The 21,401-nt window shown below is 37.6% G+C and overlaps 3 protein-coding genes and 1 long non-coding RNA gene across 8 annotated transcripts in view; 2 read left to right on the top strand and 2 right to left on the bottom strand.

Moving 5' to 3' along the window:
* Window positions 1-3,237: 3,237 nt before the first annotated feature.
* LOC116416132 lies at window positions 3,238-8,275 on the bottom strand. 4 transcript variants are annotated; one of them, XR_004226661.1, is made up of 6 exons: window positions 7,956-8,275; window positions 6,530-6,659; window positions 5,917-6,364; window positions 5,579-5,655; window positions 4,906-5,435; window positions 3,238-4,318 (listed from the first exon to the last, which is right to left on the bottom strand). It is a non-coding gene; the product is annotated as an uncharacterized LOC116416132 (long non-coding RNA). The 4 variants fall into 4 exon arrangements; XR_004344602.1 differs by having other exon boundaries at window positions 4,906-5,213; window positions 7,956-8,273; XR_004226659.1 differs by having other exon boundaries at window positions 3,238-5,435; window positions 7,956-8,270.
* Window positions 8,276-11,470: 3,195 nt separating this feature from the next.
* Window positions 11,471-12,975, top strand: LOC103317221 (putative nuclease HARBI1). Its single transcript, XM_008214471.4, has 5 exons — window positions 11,471-11,760; window positions 11,837-11,969; window positions 12,048-12,195; window positions 12,307-12,553; window positions 12,645-12,975. The coding sequence occupies exons 1-5, from the start codon at window positions 11,498-11,500 to the stop codon at window positions 12,760-12,762; spliced, it is 909 nt and encodes a 302-aa protein (XP_008212693.2). The 5' UTR covers window positions 11,471-11,497; the 3' UTR covers window positions 12,763-12,975.
* Window positions 12,976-13,835: 860 nt separating this feature from the next.
* On the top strand, window positions 13,836-17,110 carry LOC100123606 (polycomb protein eed). The gene is made up of 4 exons (XM_003424048.5): window positions 13,836-14,043; window positions 14,111-14,299; window positions 14,417-14,578; window positions 14,857-17,110. Exon 4 carries the CDS (start codon window positions 15,014-15,016, stop codon window positions 16,295-16,297), a length of 1,284 nt encoding a protein of 427 aa, XP_003424096.3. The 5' UTR covers window positions 13,836-14,043; window positions 14,111-14,299; window positions 14,417-14,578; window positions 14,857-15,013; the 3' UTR covers window positions 16,298-17,110.
* LOC100123611 (sedoheptulokinase) overlaps window positions 17,020-21,401 on the bottom strand; it is a 22,134-nt gene continuing 17,752 nt past the window's right edge. For both annotated transcript variants that reach the window (XM_016981992.3, XM_008214467.4), the window contains exons 2-9: window positions 20,769-20,858; window positions 20,465-20,692; window positions 20,014-20,261; window positions 19,180-19,448; window positions 18,867-19,004; window positions 18,647-18,784; window positions 18,375-18,570; window positions 17,020-17,975 (exon numbers count right to left, since the gene is read on the bottom strand). In XM_016981992.3, coding sequence (XP_016837481.2) covers window positions 17,789-17,975; window positions 18,375-18,570; window positions 18,647-18,784; window positions 18,867-19,004; window positions 19,180-19,448; window positions 20,014-20,261; window positions 20,465-20,683 — 1,395 coding nt within the window. In that variant the 5' untranslated portion in view covers window positions 20,684-20,692; window positions 20,769-20,858 and the 3' untranslated portion in view covers window positions 17,020-17,788. The remainder of the gene's footprint in view (window positions 17,976-18,374; window positions 18,571-18,646; window positions 18,785-18,866; window positions 19,005-19,179; window positions 19,449-20,013; window positions 20,262-20,464; window positions 20,693-20,768; window positions 20,859-21,401) is intronic.

Here is a 21,401-nt window from a genome sequence, read left to right as displayed (position 1 = left end):
GGGATAGCATAGGCACGTAGGAGGACCTTGGACAGACGGCCTCGGATTGGTGAGAGAAGAGACACTCCCACTACCCCTCATTGGGGATAGGGCGGATCTCTTTGGAGAGCGAGTTGCTTATACACTAACGTTTGCTTCTACTTGGTTTTTGGGATTTTTGTGATTTTGCTTGCTGGATGAGGTGATTTTTTAAGTGAGAGTGCTTCGTTTTTGTATTCGTTTGATTATTGTACTTTTCTATAGAAATAAAGGGTTGGAATCCTTAAGGAGAGCTTGTTTGGAAAGGAGGTCAGGTCCTGTTGATCAGTTTTGTTGCATTTCGATGAGCCTACAAATGAAAATTTTCAGCGGTAAACTGATAAATTTTCTTTATAGACGTGTCAACGATTTTAAGCTAATCCCAGCTTTATTACGAATAAAAAAATCGCTGCCAATTCTTTGGCACGTAGCTTATAAAATAATATTCCTTATGAAAATATCACGTAATAAACTTTAGCTATTCAATTTAGTAAAAAGAGCTTCCATCTGATAAAAGATCGATTTAAGCTACATTTACTAGATAGCATTGTGTTGGCGCCGGTGAAAACCGTCCAACATCTTATCATTGTCGAAACTCGATGTTTTACTTATCATTATAATTATTTACAAATGGAAATGTTCTTATCATTGTAAATACGGATAATTATGTATCCTCTTAGACTCGCGAAAGACCGTTGGATATTCGACCGTTTTTCGCGGCGTCGCTCGATTATTCTGTTGCGAGCTCCGGTGGTGATCGGACGTGGTCTCTCTAACTCGCCTGTCCGAAGCTCTCTCGATTCTCGATACTTTAAAATAAAGTATTTTCAAGTTTAACAATTCTTTTCAGTCATTCTACCTGTCGCCACCGATAAAATTGCTGTCCGATTCAAATCGTCTCCCTTATTAGACTGCCAATATAGGCGGTAACACATCGTTTCTGTAAATTTTTATGCAACTATTTTTAATGAAAATTGAAACCTGATTATTAATTACAAATTCATAATAATTAGTCAATCGACTAGCACAAAAAATCAAACTTATACTAAAAAGAAAAATTTCAAAAAGAAGCCATTCGGTTCACATCAGAATTTGATCTTCCGCGCAGCACATCCACAAACGTGCAATTTCTCTCCATCGCAATTTTCCCTAATCCCTCAAATCACGCGCAGCGAAGAAAAAAAACACCTTCGCCATAAACTCTCGGGACTCTCCCAAACGACTTCCGAATCCATTCATCTTACAAGCCGATCTCCGCGATAGCCTCTCGCTGCAGAGCCGAGAAAATCGTGTACCTACACACGCAAGATCTCCCGCACATCCCCGTCTACATAGGTATACTCTATACCTACCAACACTCTCTCCAAAGGGCGAAAAGTGGAGATGAAGCGCGCACAAATAACACTCCTCTCTTGTCTCCTTTGCAGCCGCCGCCGACGTCGCCTTGCCGCCGTCTCGACTCTTCTCGAGGCCTGGCTGTCGGCTCGAAGTGGAAGAAAAGGACATCCTCGCACGGCTGCAGATGCCCGATGCAGCCTATGTAGGTATGTATACATATACATCCTACCGCTGCTGTTGCTGCTGTTTGTTTGTCTTTACCCTTGCCTAACGAGTGCAACGCGTTGTCGGGGGAAGCTACGCAGACGCTTATACGCCGTAGAGGTACATAAGAGCGCTATGATGCGAGTCGCGTAGAGAAAAAAAGGGAGAGACAAGATTTCGAGTGCGCGACACTGCGTTTTCGAGTGTGCGTAGATGCAGCCTTTTTTCTCGAGAGCGAGAGTGCTTGCGGCTACTGATATGTACACGTGCGGTGGATGTATCCATCGTGCAGTGTAGTATAGGTGGGAAATTTCCCGAGAGGATCTGGTTTTCATTCGAGTGCGCGTTTCAGTTTTAGTACAAAATTATTTTATACAAATATGTAAGATTTCATCATTACGACAAATTAAGCCAAATGTGTGTTATTTCACAAGTGGCAGAGACTATAGGCTGGCAGATAGAATCCTTGCGATTGTTTTGCTTGAGTGGTTTTCTTTACGTGCTTCCTTTTCCTTTTCTTTTCGAGGCTCTCACCGCCGGTTTATTTCTCCAAGTCCTAGACTAATATAAGCACTCGCCGACGCCGCTGCACCGGAACATGCAATTATAGAAAGTAAATAGTTTACGAGCGCCACACCGCTCGCAAGATAAATATCCCCTTTACACGCACTTGTGCGCGCATTCTATAATACGTGCGCAGCCCCCGATTTATTTTTCAATAAAACGTTCCAAGCCCAAAGATTACTTTTTAAAAAGAAGAAGCTCGCTTCCATCCGAGATAACGTATCGGAATAGACTCTTTGAAAATCATTACAGAGATCGAATCGGCGGGTACGTCTCCTCCCCAGCCATTTAAAAGCTTTACTATGGAAAATCAGCTCATACGCATGCAGGGGCAAGTCATCGAGCAATTAGGACGTCTCTCTCTCTCTCTCTCTCTCTCTCTCTCTCTCTCTCTCTTTCTCTCTCTCTCTCTCTCGGTAAGTTCTCCTAAACGAGTCTAGACCTATTACCGCAGGCGTGCGGCGGCGTGTCGCAGAAAATCACTTGCCAGGACTGCAACGTAGTGTACGCTATAAACTACTGATGAAGCGCGACGACGATGACGATATGACGAGGACGGCGACGACTTTGTCGGTTCTCGCGTGACAGGAAGCGAATCGTAAAGCCTCGTTGGCGATCTTGCCGGCTTTCTTTTAACTGATGCTGCTGCTTCTGCTGGCATAGTAGTCGCGGAAACGCGCAAAGACGTGCGTTGCGTCAGATTTGACATTATTATCGCACCTACGCCTGGTGTGTAATCATGATTTTTGCGGAGGCTTTTGATTGGGGAAGCGTGCGTGCCATCAGGGAGACTGCATATTATTGTGCTGTGGAATGCATATGTTTAATGAATTTTTTCCTTGAGACTGGGAGGAGGATTCCGAATGAGATGCAAGGAGAATTTTTTTAGATTCTAAGTGCGTGGAGTGTGCTATTATAAACATTTTTTAATTTGCGATTTACTTGAGTATCCTGAATGATAGAGCAGCGTTGGAGTGTACTGAAATAAACTGAAAATTATATACTATTAGCGTTCGTGACGCTATAGGATTTTTCTATGCATGATTTTAACAACAATAAATTAATCTAGTTATATGGCTATGATCGGGTTCGGGTAATAAAAATATCAACACGTTATTTATAGAAAATTACTCTTGAACTCGGACTCTTTATTCGAACGTAAACACAATTGTTCTCAACAGCTGACAAAACCAGACTAAACATAAACAATAACATCCGCGATGTCGTTGATCTCGTTGCTAAGGTCGCTATGCGCGATTCTTGGTGTTCGAATCGCGCAATCGCGTTCAGGCTCGGACACGACAATATTATTTGCTAAAATAAAATTAATATCCAATATCGCAGTGCACGAAAATTGCAGCGTTTTGATTCTCATCACAGTGCATCAGACGGTCTTATCTCCTGCGCGACCGGAAGATACAAGCATACACCCACATTATTTTATCTTGAGCACTTCTCAAAATTTCAAATCGATAAACGCTTGATTTGCTTATTCAGCTTCCCTAAACAGCGAAACGACAGCGTATACATGTAGTAGCGCATCATAAATCTCTGTCCTGCAACTCGAACAGCTCCTTTCTCGCTGGCCATTAACTTCGCTCCGCCTCGTCAACCCGATGTCACGCGAAGTATAAGTCGCAACCCTTTACGCACGTGTATGCATACACAATTATCTGTACACAAACCTTTCGAAGGATCTTCCTATGAGACGAACAGTGCGAGGAAGACGTACAAAATTTCTCAACCCCGTGCACGTGGGCTACGGCTATATCTTTAGTCGCAGTTTCATTACGAATATACTATTTTGCAAAGACGAAAATATGAAATTCAAGTCGTTTTGTCAAGAAGTCACATCAGAATATTTGCGGATGTCGCCCTTATCAAACTCTGATTCTCATTACGTGTATTACGTAAAGCATAGAAATCGTATTACATATTATTCTCCACATTGAAGCAAGGAGAGAGAGGATGCTTGGCTGGAAGTGCTGGCTGAAAGAGATATTTTTTATCTATTCGAGGGGTTTATTATTTTTCTTTTTAGCGCGTTCCGGTAGTCTTATTTGTATGCGCTCTCGACAATTCTGCTATCTGCTAGAAAATCTTCGCGCGTTCGACACCCGAACGCCTTATATGGGAAAACACATGTGGTTTTTGCTTATTTAAGATTATACGCAGTTCCTGATGCTCTCGTGGTCTATAAGTTTGAAGCAGAAGGGTGGTATGGCATGAAAATTAATCACTCGTCACAGATAGAAATAAATTTGAAAATGGATGTTCGAAGAATCTTTTTGAAAAATATATAATGCAAAGTCTAGACTATAATCAGCTAATCTGCCTTTACAAAGAAGTTATGGTCGATTGTTTTTATTCTCAGCAAAAAAAATTATTGCGTAAAGATATATCTATAAATTATTAAACCAAGTGAACTATTATTCAAGTTTTTGGCAGATTATAATATAATGCGCGCCAGCAGAAGATCTAGCTCACCGCCATCTGGTCGCCGCCACCGAATAAGCCGCAAAACCTCTCGAACTACCAGATATAGATATTTTTACTACTACTATAAACGATTGTTGGTAAAGTAGATATCTAGATTATACTACCACGGAAGATAATATTATATTAGTATCAAACCTCAATAAACTGCAAATGTTTTAAAATGATTAATTGCATTATAATAGTTAAAGCCGTTGCCTCTTTTACTTTTATGAATAAATAATAATCATACGGAAGAAGTACGTTATAAATAGAATTGAGTTACACGTAATTTGAGATATTTACCTGATAATATTTTACACATGATAATTACATGCTAAATCATATGTATACAAAATTTGTTTCCATAAGATTTTCGGAGTTTTGGAGCAATATACTTAAATCCAGATGATATATAAAATCAATTTGAATATTCGAAGATATAGTCCAGTAAAATTAGCTGTGAAATCGCCCTGCGGTAGAAATGGCTGCATTTTTGGTAAATCGGGGTCGGAAAAACCGATTCTGAAATTTGCAACTTCCTAGAACGAGGGGTTCTATGCGAAAACAGCGTGCGAAAGTTATTTTTGCTTATATCTCGAGATCGGCTTGACCTATGAAAAAATGGCTGGCATCAATGGAAAGAGCGTTAAATTTTGTATTGGAAACGATTTTTTACTCGATTCCGATGAGCGCAAAGTTCCGAGATAATTAATGAAAAAGAAATTTGCTTGGTGTAGAGACAGGAGAGGGGAGCGCGCAGACGACATGGCCGCCACCGCTCTCTCCGCGCGCAGCGGCGGGACGGCGGAAACCGAGCCGCGCTTGAATGCGTCCTGCGAAAATATCATTTTTGATTTCGCGGCGACATCCGGAAAACTTATTGTATGAACTTTTTATTAATATTATCGAAATTAGCTATATAATTATTAAGTATGTATAGTTAATTATGAATTAAATAAGTAATAAATGTTCTCACCAATATAGCTATCCAATGAGCAGAAAAATGGCATTACCTTGCATCCCAAATTTGATTTAACCGGTGCACCAATGACGCTGAAAAAATGAAATAGTCATATTTCACATACTTTTGTATGCGCGGAAGCGATTTCTTTAGTTTCAGTGACCATAGTACATTACGATATAAGTGTCGTATGAGGCACATTCTGGCACGGCGAGGTTAGCGCACGAGCGTAGCGAGTGCGATATACACAGTGCCAGAAAGGGCTACTTACGCCACCGATTTGCGTGACTTAAATGTGGATTTAAGCCACCCAGTGCTATAAAAATTATTATTTGAATTTGTGTTTTTTTTACCTGTAAGTAAATTATTGTTGAAAAATTTACGATAGCATTTTTTAATGTTATTATGAAGCAACATCAATAATACAAGGATAAAACTGCCAAATTTAAATAAATATGATTATTGTAAAAATTTAATATATAATAAAATGGTTATATTATTCTAGTAAATAGAATTGACAGAATTTTTCAGCAAAATGTTTTAATTTTCAGTTTGTGATTCATCAACTTCTTCTTCTTGAAAATCATTTATTTCATCATTCCACAGATTTTCATTATCTTCTATATCATCTATATCATCTTGTCGCTCTTCTGTATCACTCTCAAGTATGACCTTATGCGAATTTGAAGCATTTTCACAGTTTTGGCCATTGCAATTTTTACAACTGTAACTACATTTTATTCCAGCCTTTTTGCACGAACATCGGGATGTGTTACAGTTTGTTTTACATCCACAGAATATCTGAAAATCAAGTTAATTATTTTTTCTTATCACGGTAAATATTACAATAGAAAATATTGAATAGTTCACTAAAATAAATATTAAATACGTCATTTGGAAATTATTTTCAAAGAAAAATTAGACAATTTCATATAATATATTTTAGGATAACATATAATAACTTACCATCTCTAGTAATTCGATTGGTTCAACTGGTTTAGGATTCATAATAGGTAGTAGCATATTACTCGTAGGGTGAATTTTCATCTCCACGTATATGTAATAGAAAAGCTAGTGCAAATATCAAGCGAAACATCTGAAACAATGAAATTTCAAGTTTTTTACAGATTTTTATTCGTCGCAAATTTTTTACTTGTTTTGCAATTATAAAATTTTTAACATATCCTACATTAAAAACATTTGAAAATGTTTTTTACACATTTGAATTCAAATTTATATACGAATTTTCTTTTACACATAAGCTTTTTTATTGAACATAAATAGATAATTAGTACTGAACATTTAATACAATAATATTGTACACAATGTTATTGTGTAGAAAATGTAATATTAATCATTTCTTTGTGTTCAATGTAAAAACATACGTGTAAAAAGAATTCATATAAAAATTCGTGTTAAATTTTTGAGTATAAAACGAACCCTACCAACGAATGTTAAGAGTATGCAACGTGAAACTTTGAAGATATACTCGTCTAGTGTATACAAAATTCTCGTTTTTCCCAATATTGGTTACCGAACATATTTCCGTAATTTTCGATTTCAAAGTTGGCAGGTTAATATGAAGCGAGGTCAAAAATAGTCGATGAACATGTAAGACTGCCATGTTTTTAAAGTTTAGAGAATAAAATAAAAAACTACAATATACTCGTTATAATATTAAGAAGACCTACGCAAAATTTCAGCTTTCACGTAAAAATTTCTAAGAAAACAAGCGTAATATAAATATAATCCAAATCGCGTAGGCTGCTATAAATAAAAGTATTACAAATCAAAATAAAAAGAATCAAGTACTTGTACGTGGTGCAATTGAACTCGCTAACCATGCATTAATATAAAGTATAAAATGTACTACATTTTGCCGCGGGAGTGCGAAATGTATGTACACTCGACACGTAAAATATCTGATTCGAGCTATTTAAATTTAACATCGTGTAATATGGACATTTTTAAAAATGAGCTTGATTTTACCTCTTATCACTCAATCTCGACTTTGATTTCGGCAAAGCCCATATTACACGATGCAAAATTCAAATAGTTCGAATCAGATATCTTGCGCAAAAGAGCGTAATAATGTACTAGTTTTCGTTGCGAAAATGCAAATAATATTTTCATATCTAACGCATACACTAATTTAACACTTTTACTTGTACTATTTAAAATGAAAAAGTATTTGACATAAATCTACTGCAGTGCATTATTTGAATAATGTCATTATGTAGTGCGGACACTATTTTATTGCATTACAAACCTAGCATGTTTTTTCAATAAATATTTATTTTCTTTGCTATAAAGTTTTTAAATGTCAATCGTATTCAAATATTTAATCTAAATTTCTAGCATTTATATGAATAAATAAAATATGTGTACATACCGTAATTCTGAATAAATTCTTCGAAAATAATAAAATATTCTTCTAGGATTCAGAAACCAATCAATAAGCTGGTATCACAAATTAAAAAACTGTCAAGGCACACACTCAAAAAACAATAATTTTGAGATTTCTAATAGATTTTTAGTTAAAAATGACTCTGGAATACACTCTTTAGAGCACGATGTTACTTCGATGAGATACCAAAGTGTTCTGACGTATGATTAACCAGCTCGAGTAATGAATTGAGAATGTGGCGTTGACTTTCATAATTTATAAACATTTAGTATGTGGTGACAGGATGTTGGGACGAGTTCGGTTATATGATACGTCACGAATGATTTTTTCCAGAGTGCATTTGAGACACTGGTATTTATATCGCACTAAATAATCTGAATTAAAAAATTTTTCTCGAAATTCTATTTCGAGATTACCAAAAATTTAGTAGTAATTACGTTTTATATTTTTCATACTTTCGTAAAATAAAGAACATCAAATAGTATAGTATAGCTATGATTTTGAAAATACTAATACCTTTTATTATATAGAAAAATCAAGAACCATAAAAGGAGTTATAAAAATAATTATATTTCAAAACGGAGTTGTTAATAAACACAGAGAAAAAAATTAAATAAGTTGCGATAGTCAGGATCATTTATAACTTTGTATAAAAAGGTCAACTTTAAATTAACATTTTTATCTTTCTATTATTTACCCGTTGTGTTGTGTAATAGTCACATTTAAAAATGGTATCCCAATATTTTCATAAATTATTCACAAGATTAATTTTAATAAGAAGAATTGTATGTACATACTACTTGTGATTACCTTTACTTCCTTAAAAAATAGGTCTAACAAAAAAATTTTATTCAAGTAATTTACAAAGTTTTTCGAGTGTCGCCGCGAAGTCAAAAATATTTTCGCAGGACGCATTCAAGCGCGGCTCGGTTTCCGCCGTCCCGCCGCTGCGCGCGGAGAGAGCGGTGGCGGCCATGTCGTCTGCGCGCTCCCCTCCCCTGTCTCTACACCAAGCAAATTTCCTTTTCATTAATTATCTCGGAACTTTTCGCTCATTGGAATCGAGTAAAAAATCGTTTCCAATGCAAAATTTAACGCCCTTTCCATTGATGCCAGCCATTTTTTCGTAGGTCAAGCCGATCTCGAGATATAAGCAAAAATAACTTTCGCACGCTGTTTTAGCATAGAACCCCTCGTTCTAGGAAGCTGCAAATTTCATAGTCGGCTTTTCCGACCCCGATTTACCAAATATCCAAAATGCAGCCATTTCTACCGCAGGGCGATTTCACAGCTAATTTTACTGGACTAATAGTCATTTGTCAAAATTCGTCCCGAGGCAGCAGTTTTCATAAAGTGATGCATTAGTGACAAAATTAAGCGTCTGGGGCCGTATCTTCTAGCTTATATGTGGAATATATCTTTGTGGTTATATGGAAGACATGACTTGTCGGTGTGGATCTTTGTCGATCACATGTCTTGTGGTGGACGGTAGACGGAACGCGACCCGTGACAATCATGACGGTCACATCGCGCGCCAATTATGAAAATGTACTCGACTACAGGCGGAAAAGAAAGAATAATTGAATTATTTTATTTCCTTTTAATAAAATTAATGATGAAACGTTTTAAAAATGTAATTATGAATAGTTATGTTATTAAATAAAAAGAAATATGGATACATCAGCTCATAATAGTATTTGTAAATTTATTGTATTCCCAGCCGCAATGAAAAAAGTTTATTATAAAGTTTAAGAGCTTTAAGAACCTTATACATTATTATTAAATTACATTAATATTGATATATTTATTTTGATTTTACTGTCATCAAGGATAGTACTTGTTTTTACCTCCGTAGATGCTATTAAAGAAATTTAAATAAAAAAGGTTTTCATAATAAATAATAATAAGGAATCAAACTTTTGTAAATAACAATATAAATTGTTGAGCAATTCGCTTTAAACTTATTTCCTACCCTTTGTCAAGTCTATACAATAAATATATCAATATTAATGTAATTTAATAATAATGTATAAGGTTGTTAAAGCTCTTAAACTTTATAATAAACTTTTTTCATTGCGGCTGGGAATACAATAAATTTACAAATACTATTATGAGCTAAGGTATCCATATTTCTTTTTATTTAATAACATAACTATTCATAATTACATTTTTAAAACGTTTCATCGTCAATTTTATTAAAAGGAAATAAAATAATTCAATTATTCTTTCTTTTCCGCCTGTAGTCGAGTCCATTTTCATAATTGGCGCGCGATGTGACCGTCATGACTGTCACGGGTCGCGTTCCGTCTATCGTCCACTACAAAACATGTGATCGACAAAGATCCACACGACAAGTCATGTCTAATTCATAACCACAAAGTTATAGTCCACATATAAGCTAGAGGATACGGCCCCTGGGGCCGTATTCTGTAAGGATTTTCGTTCGAGTCGTACTGACTCGACTCGAGTAGCGCTGCGCGAGCGGTGTGCGAGCAGCCATGGTCCTAGTGACATTCTGGGGAATAAATGTTACCTACTTTTTCAGGACGGCTCGTACATATTTGATGAATGCGAATACTTACGCGCTTTACTTGCGCTAAACGCACACATTAAAATAACAATGCGATTAATGATGAATAAATTAATAATGAATAAATAATAATAATAAATAATAATAATCATAATGAATGAATAATTCGAATTTAATAAGCTTATGAGTAAAAGAAGAAACACTAAGATATGAAATTTTTTTTATTTCAAGTAGAAAAATTTATTACAAAATTTTTTATTTAATTTTTTATTTATTTAAAATAATAATGTTTTTTTTATTCAAAATACAAAATATAGTACTATAATCAGAATCTAATTTATTCTTTTTTAACAGTGCTGAGGTGGTTTAAATTTTTTTTAGTATCGTTTTGTTAAAATTGTAAAAACTTAAAAAGCTTATTCTAATTACTCTTATTACAAAATAAGTCTTTTGGAATACAACATAAATTTTTATGCTCAACTCATGGCTTCTGCCATTAATCTGCAAGATCTCAAAACAATTAAATTTTTTTTAGACAAATCATATTTATCAAAAACAGTTTCAACTTCTAAAGAGTCTTGCGCTGACTTATAGTAAACATGGCAATAGCGTACTTCACTATTTAGTAATACTTTCATATAGCTAACAGCTAAGGGTTCATATTGTTCAAACAAATGTAAAACATAAGCACTGCCGTAATCAGTATGTACATTAGTAACTATGACTTCTTCTGCATTCAGAATTACTTTTCTTGGTTGTTTAAACAAATCCAGTTGAGTCTTGGTAAGAAGTTCAGGAATCTCATCATCATCGTCATCTATATTACTATTATGGTAAAACTCATTAATAGAGAAAGAATTAGTATTCGCTCCTCGAAGTTTGAGAAGATGTTTAGTTCTATTCTTTCGGTCTACTAAATTTGGTGAACTAGGAGTGTCTGCACTGTTTGAATGTGATACTTGACTGTTGTTATAGACTGACACCTCATGTGGCACTGATGTTGATTCGTGATCTGGAGCCAGATCTAATAGGAGTCAGAGCATCAGCGATACCACCATACATCCAAATTTTATCTGTCCTTCGATTTTTGGCTGAAGGTTCCTACCAAAAAGGATTTTGCCAAGACTTCCATCACCCAATTAGTCAAGCTACTGCAAGTAGATGGATTATAAGAGTAGTTGATGCTATTAATAATAATTTAGCGAACAGATTTCTTATTTTTCCAACTACAGAATTGGAAAGAGACCGTATTCAAGCACGGTAGCTATATAACAAGACAATTATTTTTTATTAATAATAAAAGATATATAAGTATTCCTTTTATAATGGATTGTAGGTTCAGAAGGAGTATTCGTATACCAGGGATCATTGGCCTTATTGATTGTTTTATTATTGGTATGACACGTCCAACTGCAAATGAAGAGGCTTTTTATCACTATCGACATGCCCATGGTCTAATTGTGCAAATTGGAAGTTTATCAAGTAAATATGTATGCATTATTTTCTAATTCAACAATATTCATACAATATTTTGTTACTTATTACAGATTGTAGATGCCAACTATAATATTTTAAATATACGGACTTGCCCCGGTAGCAACAATGATAGATATGTGTGGCAATTTTCTGAGGCCAGAGAATACATGGAAAATTTACGAGCTGAAGGTGAAGGTGAAAGGAATTGTTACTTGCTAGGTGAGATACACGAAACATATATATTTATTTGTTAATATTATATCAACTATGATAATGAAAGTAGTAAATCATCTACATTATGAATACTTAAAAATACTGTATTTTTCATAGGGGATAGTGGTTACACAGTTTCTCCTGTGTTGTTGACTCCTATATTAGATGCTCAACCAGGAACACCAGAAGCTGCTTATACAACAGAGCATGTAAGGACACGCTGTAGAGTAGAGCAGACCATAGGAATATTCACAAATGTTTGGAGAGTACTGAAAAGGGCTAGAAAGCTGCATTACACTCCAAATAAATTAGCTAGAATAACAAATGCCTGCGCAATTTTGCATAATTATCGACGAAGACATGGGTAAATACATGAATCAATCTATATTCATACTTCTTACTGTACATATACATCCGCAAAATAAATACTAAATGGAACAAAAATTTTATTTCAGAATTCATGATAACATACCACCAATACGACAACGTAATGTTCGTTTACTTCAACGTCCAAGAGATCACCCTGCTGGGATTGCAGAGAGGCAAAGAATAATACAAGCTTATTATCGTTGATAAACTGCAGAGGAAAATGTTTTTCCTCTGCTTCAACTATCCCTCGGTAGTTATATTTTAATAACTTCAATATCTGTAATTTATTATAGATTCTAAGAGCTATGGATAGCTTCTATATTGCCTTAATTTATATCTTAAAAAAATGATAAAACTTTGTAATTTTCTATTAATGTAATAAATTTTTCTAGTTAAAATAAACAAAAAATTTCATTTCTTTTACTTTTATTATTTTATTATTTTTCTTTACTTCTATTCTTTTACTCATAAGCTTATTAAATTCGAATTATTCATTCATTATGATTATTATTATTTATTATTATTATTTATTCATTATTATTCATTCATCATTAATCACATTGTTATTTTAATATGTGCGTTTAGCGCAAGAAAAGCGCGTAAGTATTCGCATTCATCAAATATGTACGAGCCGTCCTGAAAAAGTAGGTAACATTTATTCCCCAGAATGTCACTAGGACCATGGCTGCTCGCACACCGCTCGCGCAGCGCTACTCGAGTCGAGTCAGTACGACTCGAACGAAAATCCTTACAGAATACGGCGCCTGGGGCCGTATTCTATAATTAAGCCAGTTACAAGAGTGAGAGCTGGTGAGAGCGAGATAGGGTGTCACTCTCACCAGTCACCGCTAGATGGTGACTGTGCCTTGATTGGAGCGAATGACGAGAGAGTCAATGTTTTTGACATGGAACATGGATCCAACATGGATCACCCTGCAGGAATTGCAGAAAGGAATCGAATAATTCAAGAATATTATAGGTAGCATTTAGCTTTTTCTAAATTGTAATTTACAATTCGTGGTACAGAATAAGTTATAAGTGTATAATAATTAAAAAATTAATAAATCATCATAAATATTAAAAAGTTCTTTATTATTTTTCTTTATTACTCTTATTATGATTATTTATCTTTTTTTTTTAAATAAAATAATGTGTATTTTTAAATGCATTTTTATACGGTTTTCAAAAACCATTCCATGTCAACATCGACTCTCTTGTCATTTGCTCCAATCTGAGTCACCATCTAGCGGTGATTGGTGAGAGTGACATCCTATCTCGCTCTCACCAGCTCTCACTCTCGTAAATGCTTATAGAATACGACCCCTGGCGGTGGCGAGCAGTGCTGCGCACTTGAGCACATTGTTGCCAAATTTTCCCGCGACGATTCAGCAGCTGTGCGGTGCGCGTCCTCTCACTTTCTAAATAATGGCGGGAGTCCTCAGGAGTTGCGGCGCATGGAATGTTGACTCCGTAATTTCATTCCTCGTAAGTTTGTTTGTGTGCTAGCAAAAATCTTCTATTCACCAAGCTACAATGTACTGTTCACTCGTAGATCGTCGCCACTGGCCAACTGTGCGATAAGGTGTTTGAGGTCATCCAGGGCTCGACGAGAAACCGTAAATACCTCATCGCCGTCCACAAGTGCGAGTCTGTCTCGGATATCCTTCGCTCGAAACCGGATCTGCACGTTGATTTCGTTGTCTTCGCTTTCGACGGGAGAATCAGCCATCACGTGAGTGAGGTAATTATTCGGAAGCAATGGTTTCATTGACAGGAAACGAGAGTTTCATTCGTTACGGTGTTCTTGGTTATGTCGATATGTAGGTTATGTTTTAGTAATATGATTCTTTTTGTTTAGGTGGAGAAGAACATAAGTCTGCTGGATGAATTTTTCATTATCTCGGGACGTGCTTGTCTTGTCAATTGTTATGGTTCACCAAATACCATGGGCTTGATGGGCCACACTGCAAACAGGTTACGGGATAGGTACTGTCTTCGGCTACTGTCTGCGAATGTCTATGTATGATCAAACTTCTTTTTTGTGTTTTACTGTGATATGCTTGAATGCACTGGTGAATAATCCTTAAATAGATTCAAATTTTTATTTAGTTTATAATTGTTCAGTTCTTATATGCATCTTAGTTTAAAATATATGAAAATTTGTCGTCAATATCTGTTTGAAACTAGTGTTTGTCGTATGGAATTGGAATTCTTTGATTATTTACCAATGCTTTTGCCTATCAAAGTACGCATTCAAAATGGGTTTTTGTCTAAATCATGAATATTTTTATTTTGTAGAACTCTGAGGGTCTTAAAAGTTTGGGGGACAGAATTTTGAACTTGGCCGAAGCTTTAATGGGTGTCAATAGTGGAGTTCCTGACTTGAACATGCTGACTTTACTGTGAAATAATTGACTGAATTTTGCCTGTCTATTTACAAAGGCACGTTTCAATAATGAAGAGACATTCCACAAAATCTCTGGCTTACGCCTCAAGCCAGGAGGACAGTGAAAATGACAGTGATGAGACTGAGTGCAGTATCGGCAGCAACTCCACAGCTGGTACTCATCGAAGCGATACACCTACAAGATCAGCTCGTTTTAAACGGAAAGGGCGTCGCAGGAGCAAAACTACCAAAGCCAAGCAGCCAAGTGAAAAAGGCTTGTACAAGTACTGCTGCAGTGTAAAAGAGGACCATGGTCAGCCCCTCTTTGGTGTGCAGTTTAATCACCACTTGAAAGAGGGAGAGCCCATGGTGTTTGCCTCGGTAGGCAGCAACCGCGTGAGCATCTATGAGTGCCCCGAAGGTGCTCACATAAGACTCAGGCAGTGTTACGCCGATCCGGACCCTGAAGAGAACTTCTACACATGCGCCTGGACGTACGAAGAGTCGGGCAAGCCGCTGCTGGCAGTGGCAGGTTCTCGCGGCGTGATCCGCGTCATCAGTCCGGTAACGATGACTTGCATCAAGCACTACATTGGTCACGGGCATGCAATCAACGAACTCAAGATCCATCCTCGGGATCCTAATATCCTGCTATCAGCCTCGAAGGACCACGCGCTCCGACTCTGGAATATAAAGACCGACGTGTGCATCGCAATATTTGGCGGCGTCGAGGGCCATCGCGACGAGGTGCTCAGCGCTGATTTCGACATGAAGGGTAATCGCATCATCTCCTGCGGTATGGACCACGCACTTAAGCTCTGGAATCTGGACAAGCCCGACATGCAAGAGGCTATCAAACAGTCGTACTTCTGCAACCCTACGCGCAACGGTCGGCCGTTCGACTCGGTGCTCCAGCACTTCCCGGACTTCACGACGCGCGACGTGCATCGCAACTACGTCGACTGCGTCAAGTGGTTTGGCGACTTTATTCTCAGCAAGAGTTGTGAAAACTGCATCGTTTGCTGGAAGCCAGGAAGGCTCGAGGATACACAGCTTCGCAACAACGAAACGAGTGCCACTGTACTGCATCGTTTCGAGTTCAAGGAGTGCGACATCTGGTTCATCAGATTCTCCATGGATTTTTGGCAGAAAACCATCGCCTTGGGAAACCAGGTAGGCCGCACTTACGTTTGGGACCTCGAGGTCGACGAGCCCGGCCAGGCTAGGTGCTTCTCATTGCAGCATCCAAGGTGCACCGCTCCTATAAGACAGACCAGTTTGAGCAGGGATGGCTCTGTGCTGCTGTGCGTCTGTGACGACGCCACCGTTTGGAGGTGGAACCGCGAGAATTAAGTTCGTTATCTCTCCCTGTAATCTTTTTGTTTTTATACGTTGATGTATGCACGCCGCGACGACGAATGGAGCGAGTATACAGAAATCATATTTTTCTATGCTGTGATCATCGCGGTGAGCAAACTGAGTTTGCACGATTGTTGCAGCATACAAGCCATTTTATTTTTGTTGAAAAAAAGTATAGGATGGTCCATACCATACCTCTTAATTGACGGTAGAGAAATGAATTTAGGACCTTCGCGATAATATACATTTTGATGTGACATAGTTTTTAACGTTATCTTTTTGGTTGTACAGATTTAGTAATACATAGGATTTTTAATACTTTTGTATCTGAAATACAGAAAAATAAAATTTCTATGGTGGTACTGACTGAGCAGTTATGCTAAAATCTATGTCACTATTGTATACAAATATTTTAAACTCAGTATTTATAAGTTAAAGTGTTAAGAATCAAACTCCATAAAGATTTTGAGATCTAAATTTCTAAGCTGTATCCATTATTTTAAACGTCTTGAAAGCATGTTCACATTTGCGGACTTGATTATTTGAAAATAATCGACTAGAGAATAATTGTAAATAACAGATACACCAAAATTTGAACCATGCAATATTTTTTGGCTGAACTTTTACTCGTGGTGCTTGATTTTCTATCTCGCACATTTCTACTGGGAGAAAATAATTGCGAACGGAGTATGAAATAGCTATTTCCACAAATACAGTTGTATTTTCGTAATTTTTTTATTATAATTATGTAACACAGGGAATGCAAATAAAGCTTTTTTTGAGCAACTCTATCTCACAAGCCATAAACGTAGTTTAATGATATATAATGAATTTAGTTCCTTTAAGACTCGCTGGATTTTTTAAATCTATATATCAAAATACACAATTCTATATACTTTCAAAGAAAACTCGAATATATTTCTGAAGCCCTAACAACCAATAAATACGCCTAGCACGACTTATTAAAGCCCTGGTAGAAATGTGTCTAAGAACAGGCTAGTAACTGGCCAGTTCTTATGATTTAACCTAGTTACTACCTAATAAATGGCCAGTTCTTAGGGTCACTTCTACCAGGGAAAGACTCTAAAAAATATACATTCATAATTTTCCATCACTTATCAGATAGACAAAAAAAGGCAAGGAAAAAACGTAAGAAAAATACACATTTACACTATATATTTACATGCATGACTAATTTTGTTATCATTTAATTCCTTCAAATAGTATATACTAAACGCACAGTTCTATAATTTTCCCCCGTCTTCTGATTGTTTTGCCATCTTATCGAATATTCATTCGTATGCAACGTGTAATGCATATTCCCATAGTGCTTTCGCAAAAAACTTCTTCACCTCACACTTTCATCGACACGTCCATCGCACTTTAACAGTATCTAATACACATCATGAAAATCACAGTGTAAAATCGCGCGCAGGATAATCAGTGGCTCGTGCGGAATATCCACAAGACGCGCGAATCGCAGTGTCACTCGTCCGCCTTGAACATGGCCAGAGCAGCGCCGAGAGCTGCGTCTCCTGTGTGTCCTAATTCGAGGGGAAGGCTGTACCAGCGCGAAACTTCCTTCTGTAAGACAGGGTTGCGAACGAGGCCCGAACCGTTGCCCACGATCCGACAGATTCCCACTGATTCCAGTTCCTCCCTCGACATTATGCTGAAAATAGAACGAATTTAAGATTTTAGTTCAATAATGCAATGAAAGCTTTATACTGCAGGAGAGATATGCTCGTTTAAGTTTGTCGCTACTATTTCAGAGATCGTTTAAATGTGGAATTTTAGCGGGGACAATGAGAGCTGCTGCGCTGGTTTATTATGAGGGTGTTAAAGTATTACTGGACTTTTAATTGCTCGTTGAATATTTCGATTGTTCGAGTTTTCTATAGTCCTATTAAAGTCACAATAAATTCAGGACAAATGCCTTTACAGTCTTTGCCGTCCTCACAATAAACGACTATAGCAGCCCTTATTGTCTCGTTAAAATTCCAGACAACTATCTCTAAAATAATAATGAAGCAGGAAACTCCGGTGATATCCCGTATTATGATAAGCTTACTCGTGTAGGTTCTTTATGATGCCGGAGCATAAAGCTCGAAAGATATTTCCCAAATGCAGAGTGTCGAGAGTTATGCCGGTAACGCTGGCCGTCTGATCAGGCGCATATCGCTCGCCCAGTAAAGTCGGAACAATCGTCATGTCGCTGATAGAGCTGTCGTCCTTGCCCAACGCTATCAGTTTGTCCCAAACTTTGGCTAATGAAACATAGATACTTTACTTATTCTAGAAACTTGTGCGGAGCATCGTCACTCTGTGTAAATATATACGTACATTGAGGCACTGAAAAGCCCAGTTCCAGCGTCCACTGCTGGAGAGACTTGACGAAAGTTGCGAGAGTGTTGCCGCCGTTGAGAGATGCCGCTACCGCGAGATACTTGTCGCCGAAGTACGGAAAGTACTCGATCTTTTCTGTCGTTTAAAATTATAATGTACGGACGCGTTTCGTTATACAGTATGTTACTCATTATGAAGCTTGGAAATCAGGTCTTACGTGACTCGTTAATCGTCTCCGGTCGGAAAGTCGGGTGGACGTAGGCCAGTTGGGCTGAGGTTGAAATATTCAGAACCGCATCCGTCGGCTCCTTCAATAATGCAAACACTGAGCACTGCAGGTCTCCCAGGGCCACCCCTGATAAGACGAATTCGAACGATTATGTGTCATAAATTCAAACGGTACATATACATGTGCTGCTGCTATAAAAGCGTTATATTATTCATAATTCATCCGCACAGCGCAGTGGAATGTCTGTCCTCGTTAAAAGTCACATTGCCCTGACCATCTCGTAAACCCGGATAACTCTTACCTATTGTCACGCCGGCGGGTATTCCGAACCAGTTATGAGCCAGCGTACCAGCCACCTGTCCTGGTGATAGTATCTCCGAAGGCAGCAGGTGCATAGGGAAGCCCCCGGCTTCCAGGGCTTCTCTGTCCCACTCTCGAGGCTCGGTGAGGAAGTAGCCCCAACTAGCTGCGTTTTGCGAGCTCATTTTTACATCGTCGTTGTCACAGAGTAGACTCACTACGAGGTCCTGGACTGTTCCGCAGCGGTCGTACTTTTTCAGCTTTTCCGGCCTGTTCGGGGGAAAAGACGCGGGGACGAGTTTATTTGGAGGTAATACGTAAATTGTAATTAGGTTTTCTCGTCTCGCCGCGTGTCTCGTTGTGCAGAAATAGTGCGGTCATTTCTTTCTCAGTATACTGCCATTGTTCACTGCGACACTTCACGTATAGTGATGCGACAGTTTAGGAAATTGAAACGTCCGAGTATACTACGAGCCTCGAGTTAAAATGAAATTTAAACTTCTGACGAAACTGTGCTGGTGGTATAGTGATAAGCAGTTATTTTTTTCTCAAGAAGGTTTCGCAAAAAAGTAGTTTTACTCTTGATCGTTCATCGTCATCTTCTTTTTAATTACCGTCCGAAAGAAGCACGCAAATGACTCGGCTATTATTTTTTCGTTGAACGATCAAAAATAGCCCAGCTGAAAAGTCATCGCGCATAACTGACATAATGGTACACGCGACGACGCTTTAGATGAACTGTAGGAGATGTCTGATGTCCAATTGTAAATCGCCAGGGAGAGAAAGAGAGACGCCCGTGATTTACCACAACAATTAGCTCGCGCTATATACTCACTTATTCTTGGCAAACCAAAATAGCGTGGCACATCCGAAGCCGGTATGTACGGGCAGGTGGCTCTTGGACTTGGGCAGGGAATTGAGAAAGTCGATGTCGCAGCGACCGTCTTGCCATGTGTAGAGATTCGACACCTTGTCTTTGTCGATGTCGAGCTTGAACACGCCGTTATCCTTGTAGGAACACTCGTTTGGTAGCTGCCACAGTGTCATGCCGTGCATCTGTCCGCAGATTCCGATGCTTTCAACCTGTGGTAAATTGTGCGTTTAAGGAAATTAGAAAATTTCATCTTAACTTCTATAGTGTTTTAATTTGAAAAAATAAGTTGGTGAAAGTTCGAATGAACGTTCATCTAGGCTAGATTGATTAATTGAATGGCCGGGAAAACAATAGGGCGATCTAGCTCTAACAATAGAATTATCGTAATGGAAATAAAGAATCGGCTTAGTACCTGTCGCAGCAAGTCCTTGGGGAGTCGGGACACACAATTATGGATGGCCGAAAGAATCTTCGGCACATCCTGTTTGTTCCCCTCGATTCCCAGGTCGCTTGGCACATTAGCTTGCGTATCCTTCGATTGATTAGCCAAGATTAGCTGTGTCTCCTTCTGGACGATCACAACTTTGACAGACGTCGTGCCGACGTCTATTCCCAGCACTAGCGGCGACATCTTCGAATCCTGATTAGAATAATCGTTCGTTATTAATACAGCGTCGACGTTTTAGCTAATTGAATTTTATAGCCGCGTTTATTACCTGTACGTTGAAAAGTATAGTAGCTGAGAAAAATTATACTGCGTTCAATGTGCTAATTAAGGCATCTATATAATAATGCAATGTGATACGCTGAAAGAAAATCGGCTATTGTTATTTATTGCAGACCTGTACTGTGGGAAGTTTTATTCATAGCCTGACATGCTGTAAAACTATAGTATAATTACGAGCTGAAAATCTCTATACACGGCCGATTCACACGAGCTATAATTCTTGGATGAAGTATGGATATAATTTATCGACAGCCACCTATAGATAAGCTCGCAATACTTGCTATCTCCCTTGTTTATCGTAGACTATAGCGTATATGAACTAAGCCTTTTTTCATTGTATTTCCTTTATATTATGATGCTGCGTGCTTAACTACATAATATACGTAATTAAATTTATTATGTTGGTTCAATTAATTTTTGCAAATTACGTAAAGCATTTTTACACAAAATATTATTTGTGATAAATTCAATTTTTCTCATTGCACTTAGAATTATTATTAAATTTAGTTACTATACCGTGCCTAAAATTCGTCGAAAATTCGTTAAGCACATAAAGCTTTTCGTATATAGAAAAAAGTAAATACGTTCAGATACGATAGTAAGCCGATAAGCCTTGATGTTT

Source organism: Nasonia vitripennis, chromosome 2 (assembly GCF_009193385.2).
Source record: "Nasonia vitripennis strain AsymCx chromosome 2, Nvit_psr_1.1, whole genome shotgun sequence".
NCBI lineage: Eukaryota > Metazoa > Arthropoda > Insecta > Hymenoptera > Pteromalidae > Nasonia > Nasonia vitripennis.
This window is presented reverse-complemented; position numbering and strand designations above follow the sequence as displayed.

Bases quoted from the DNA above. Each gene is read 5' to 3' on its own strand.
- LOC103317221 (XM_008214471.4), top strand. From the start codon at position 11,498: ATGTTGATTCGTGATCTGGAGCCAGATCTAATAGGAGTCAGAGCATCA. The intron at 11,970-12,047 runs GGAAGTTTATCA...TACTTATTACAG, and splicing joins ATGGTCTAATTGTGCAAATT to ATTGTAGATGCCAACTATAA. The intron at 12,554-12,644 runs GTAAATACATGA...ATTTTATTTCAG, and splicing joins AATTATCGACGAAGACATGG to AATTCATGATAACATACCAC.
- LOC100123606 (XM_003424048.5), top strand. From the start codon at position 15,014: ATGAAGAGACATTCCACAAAATCTCTGGCTTACGCCTCAAGCCAGGAG.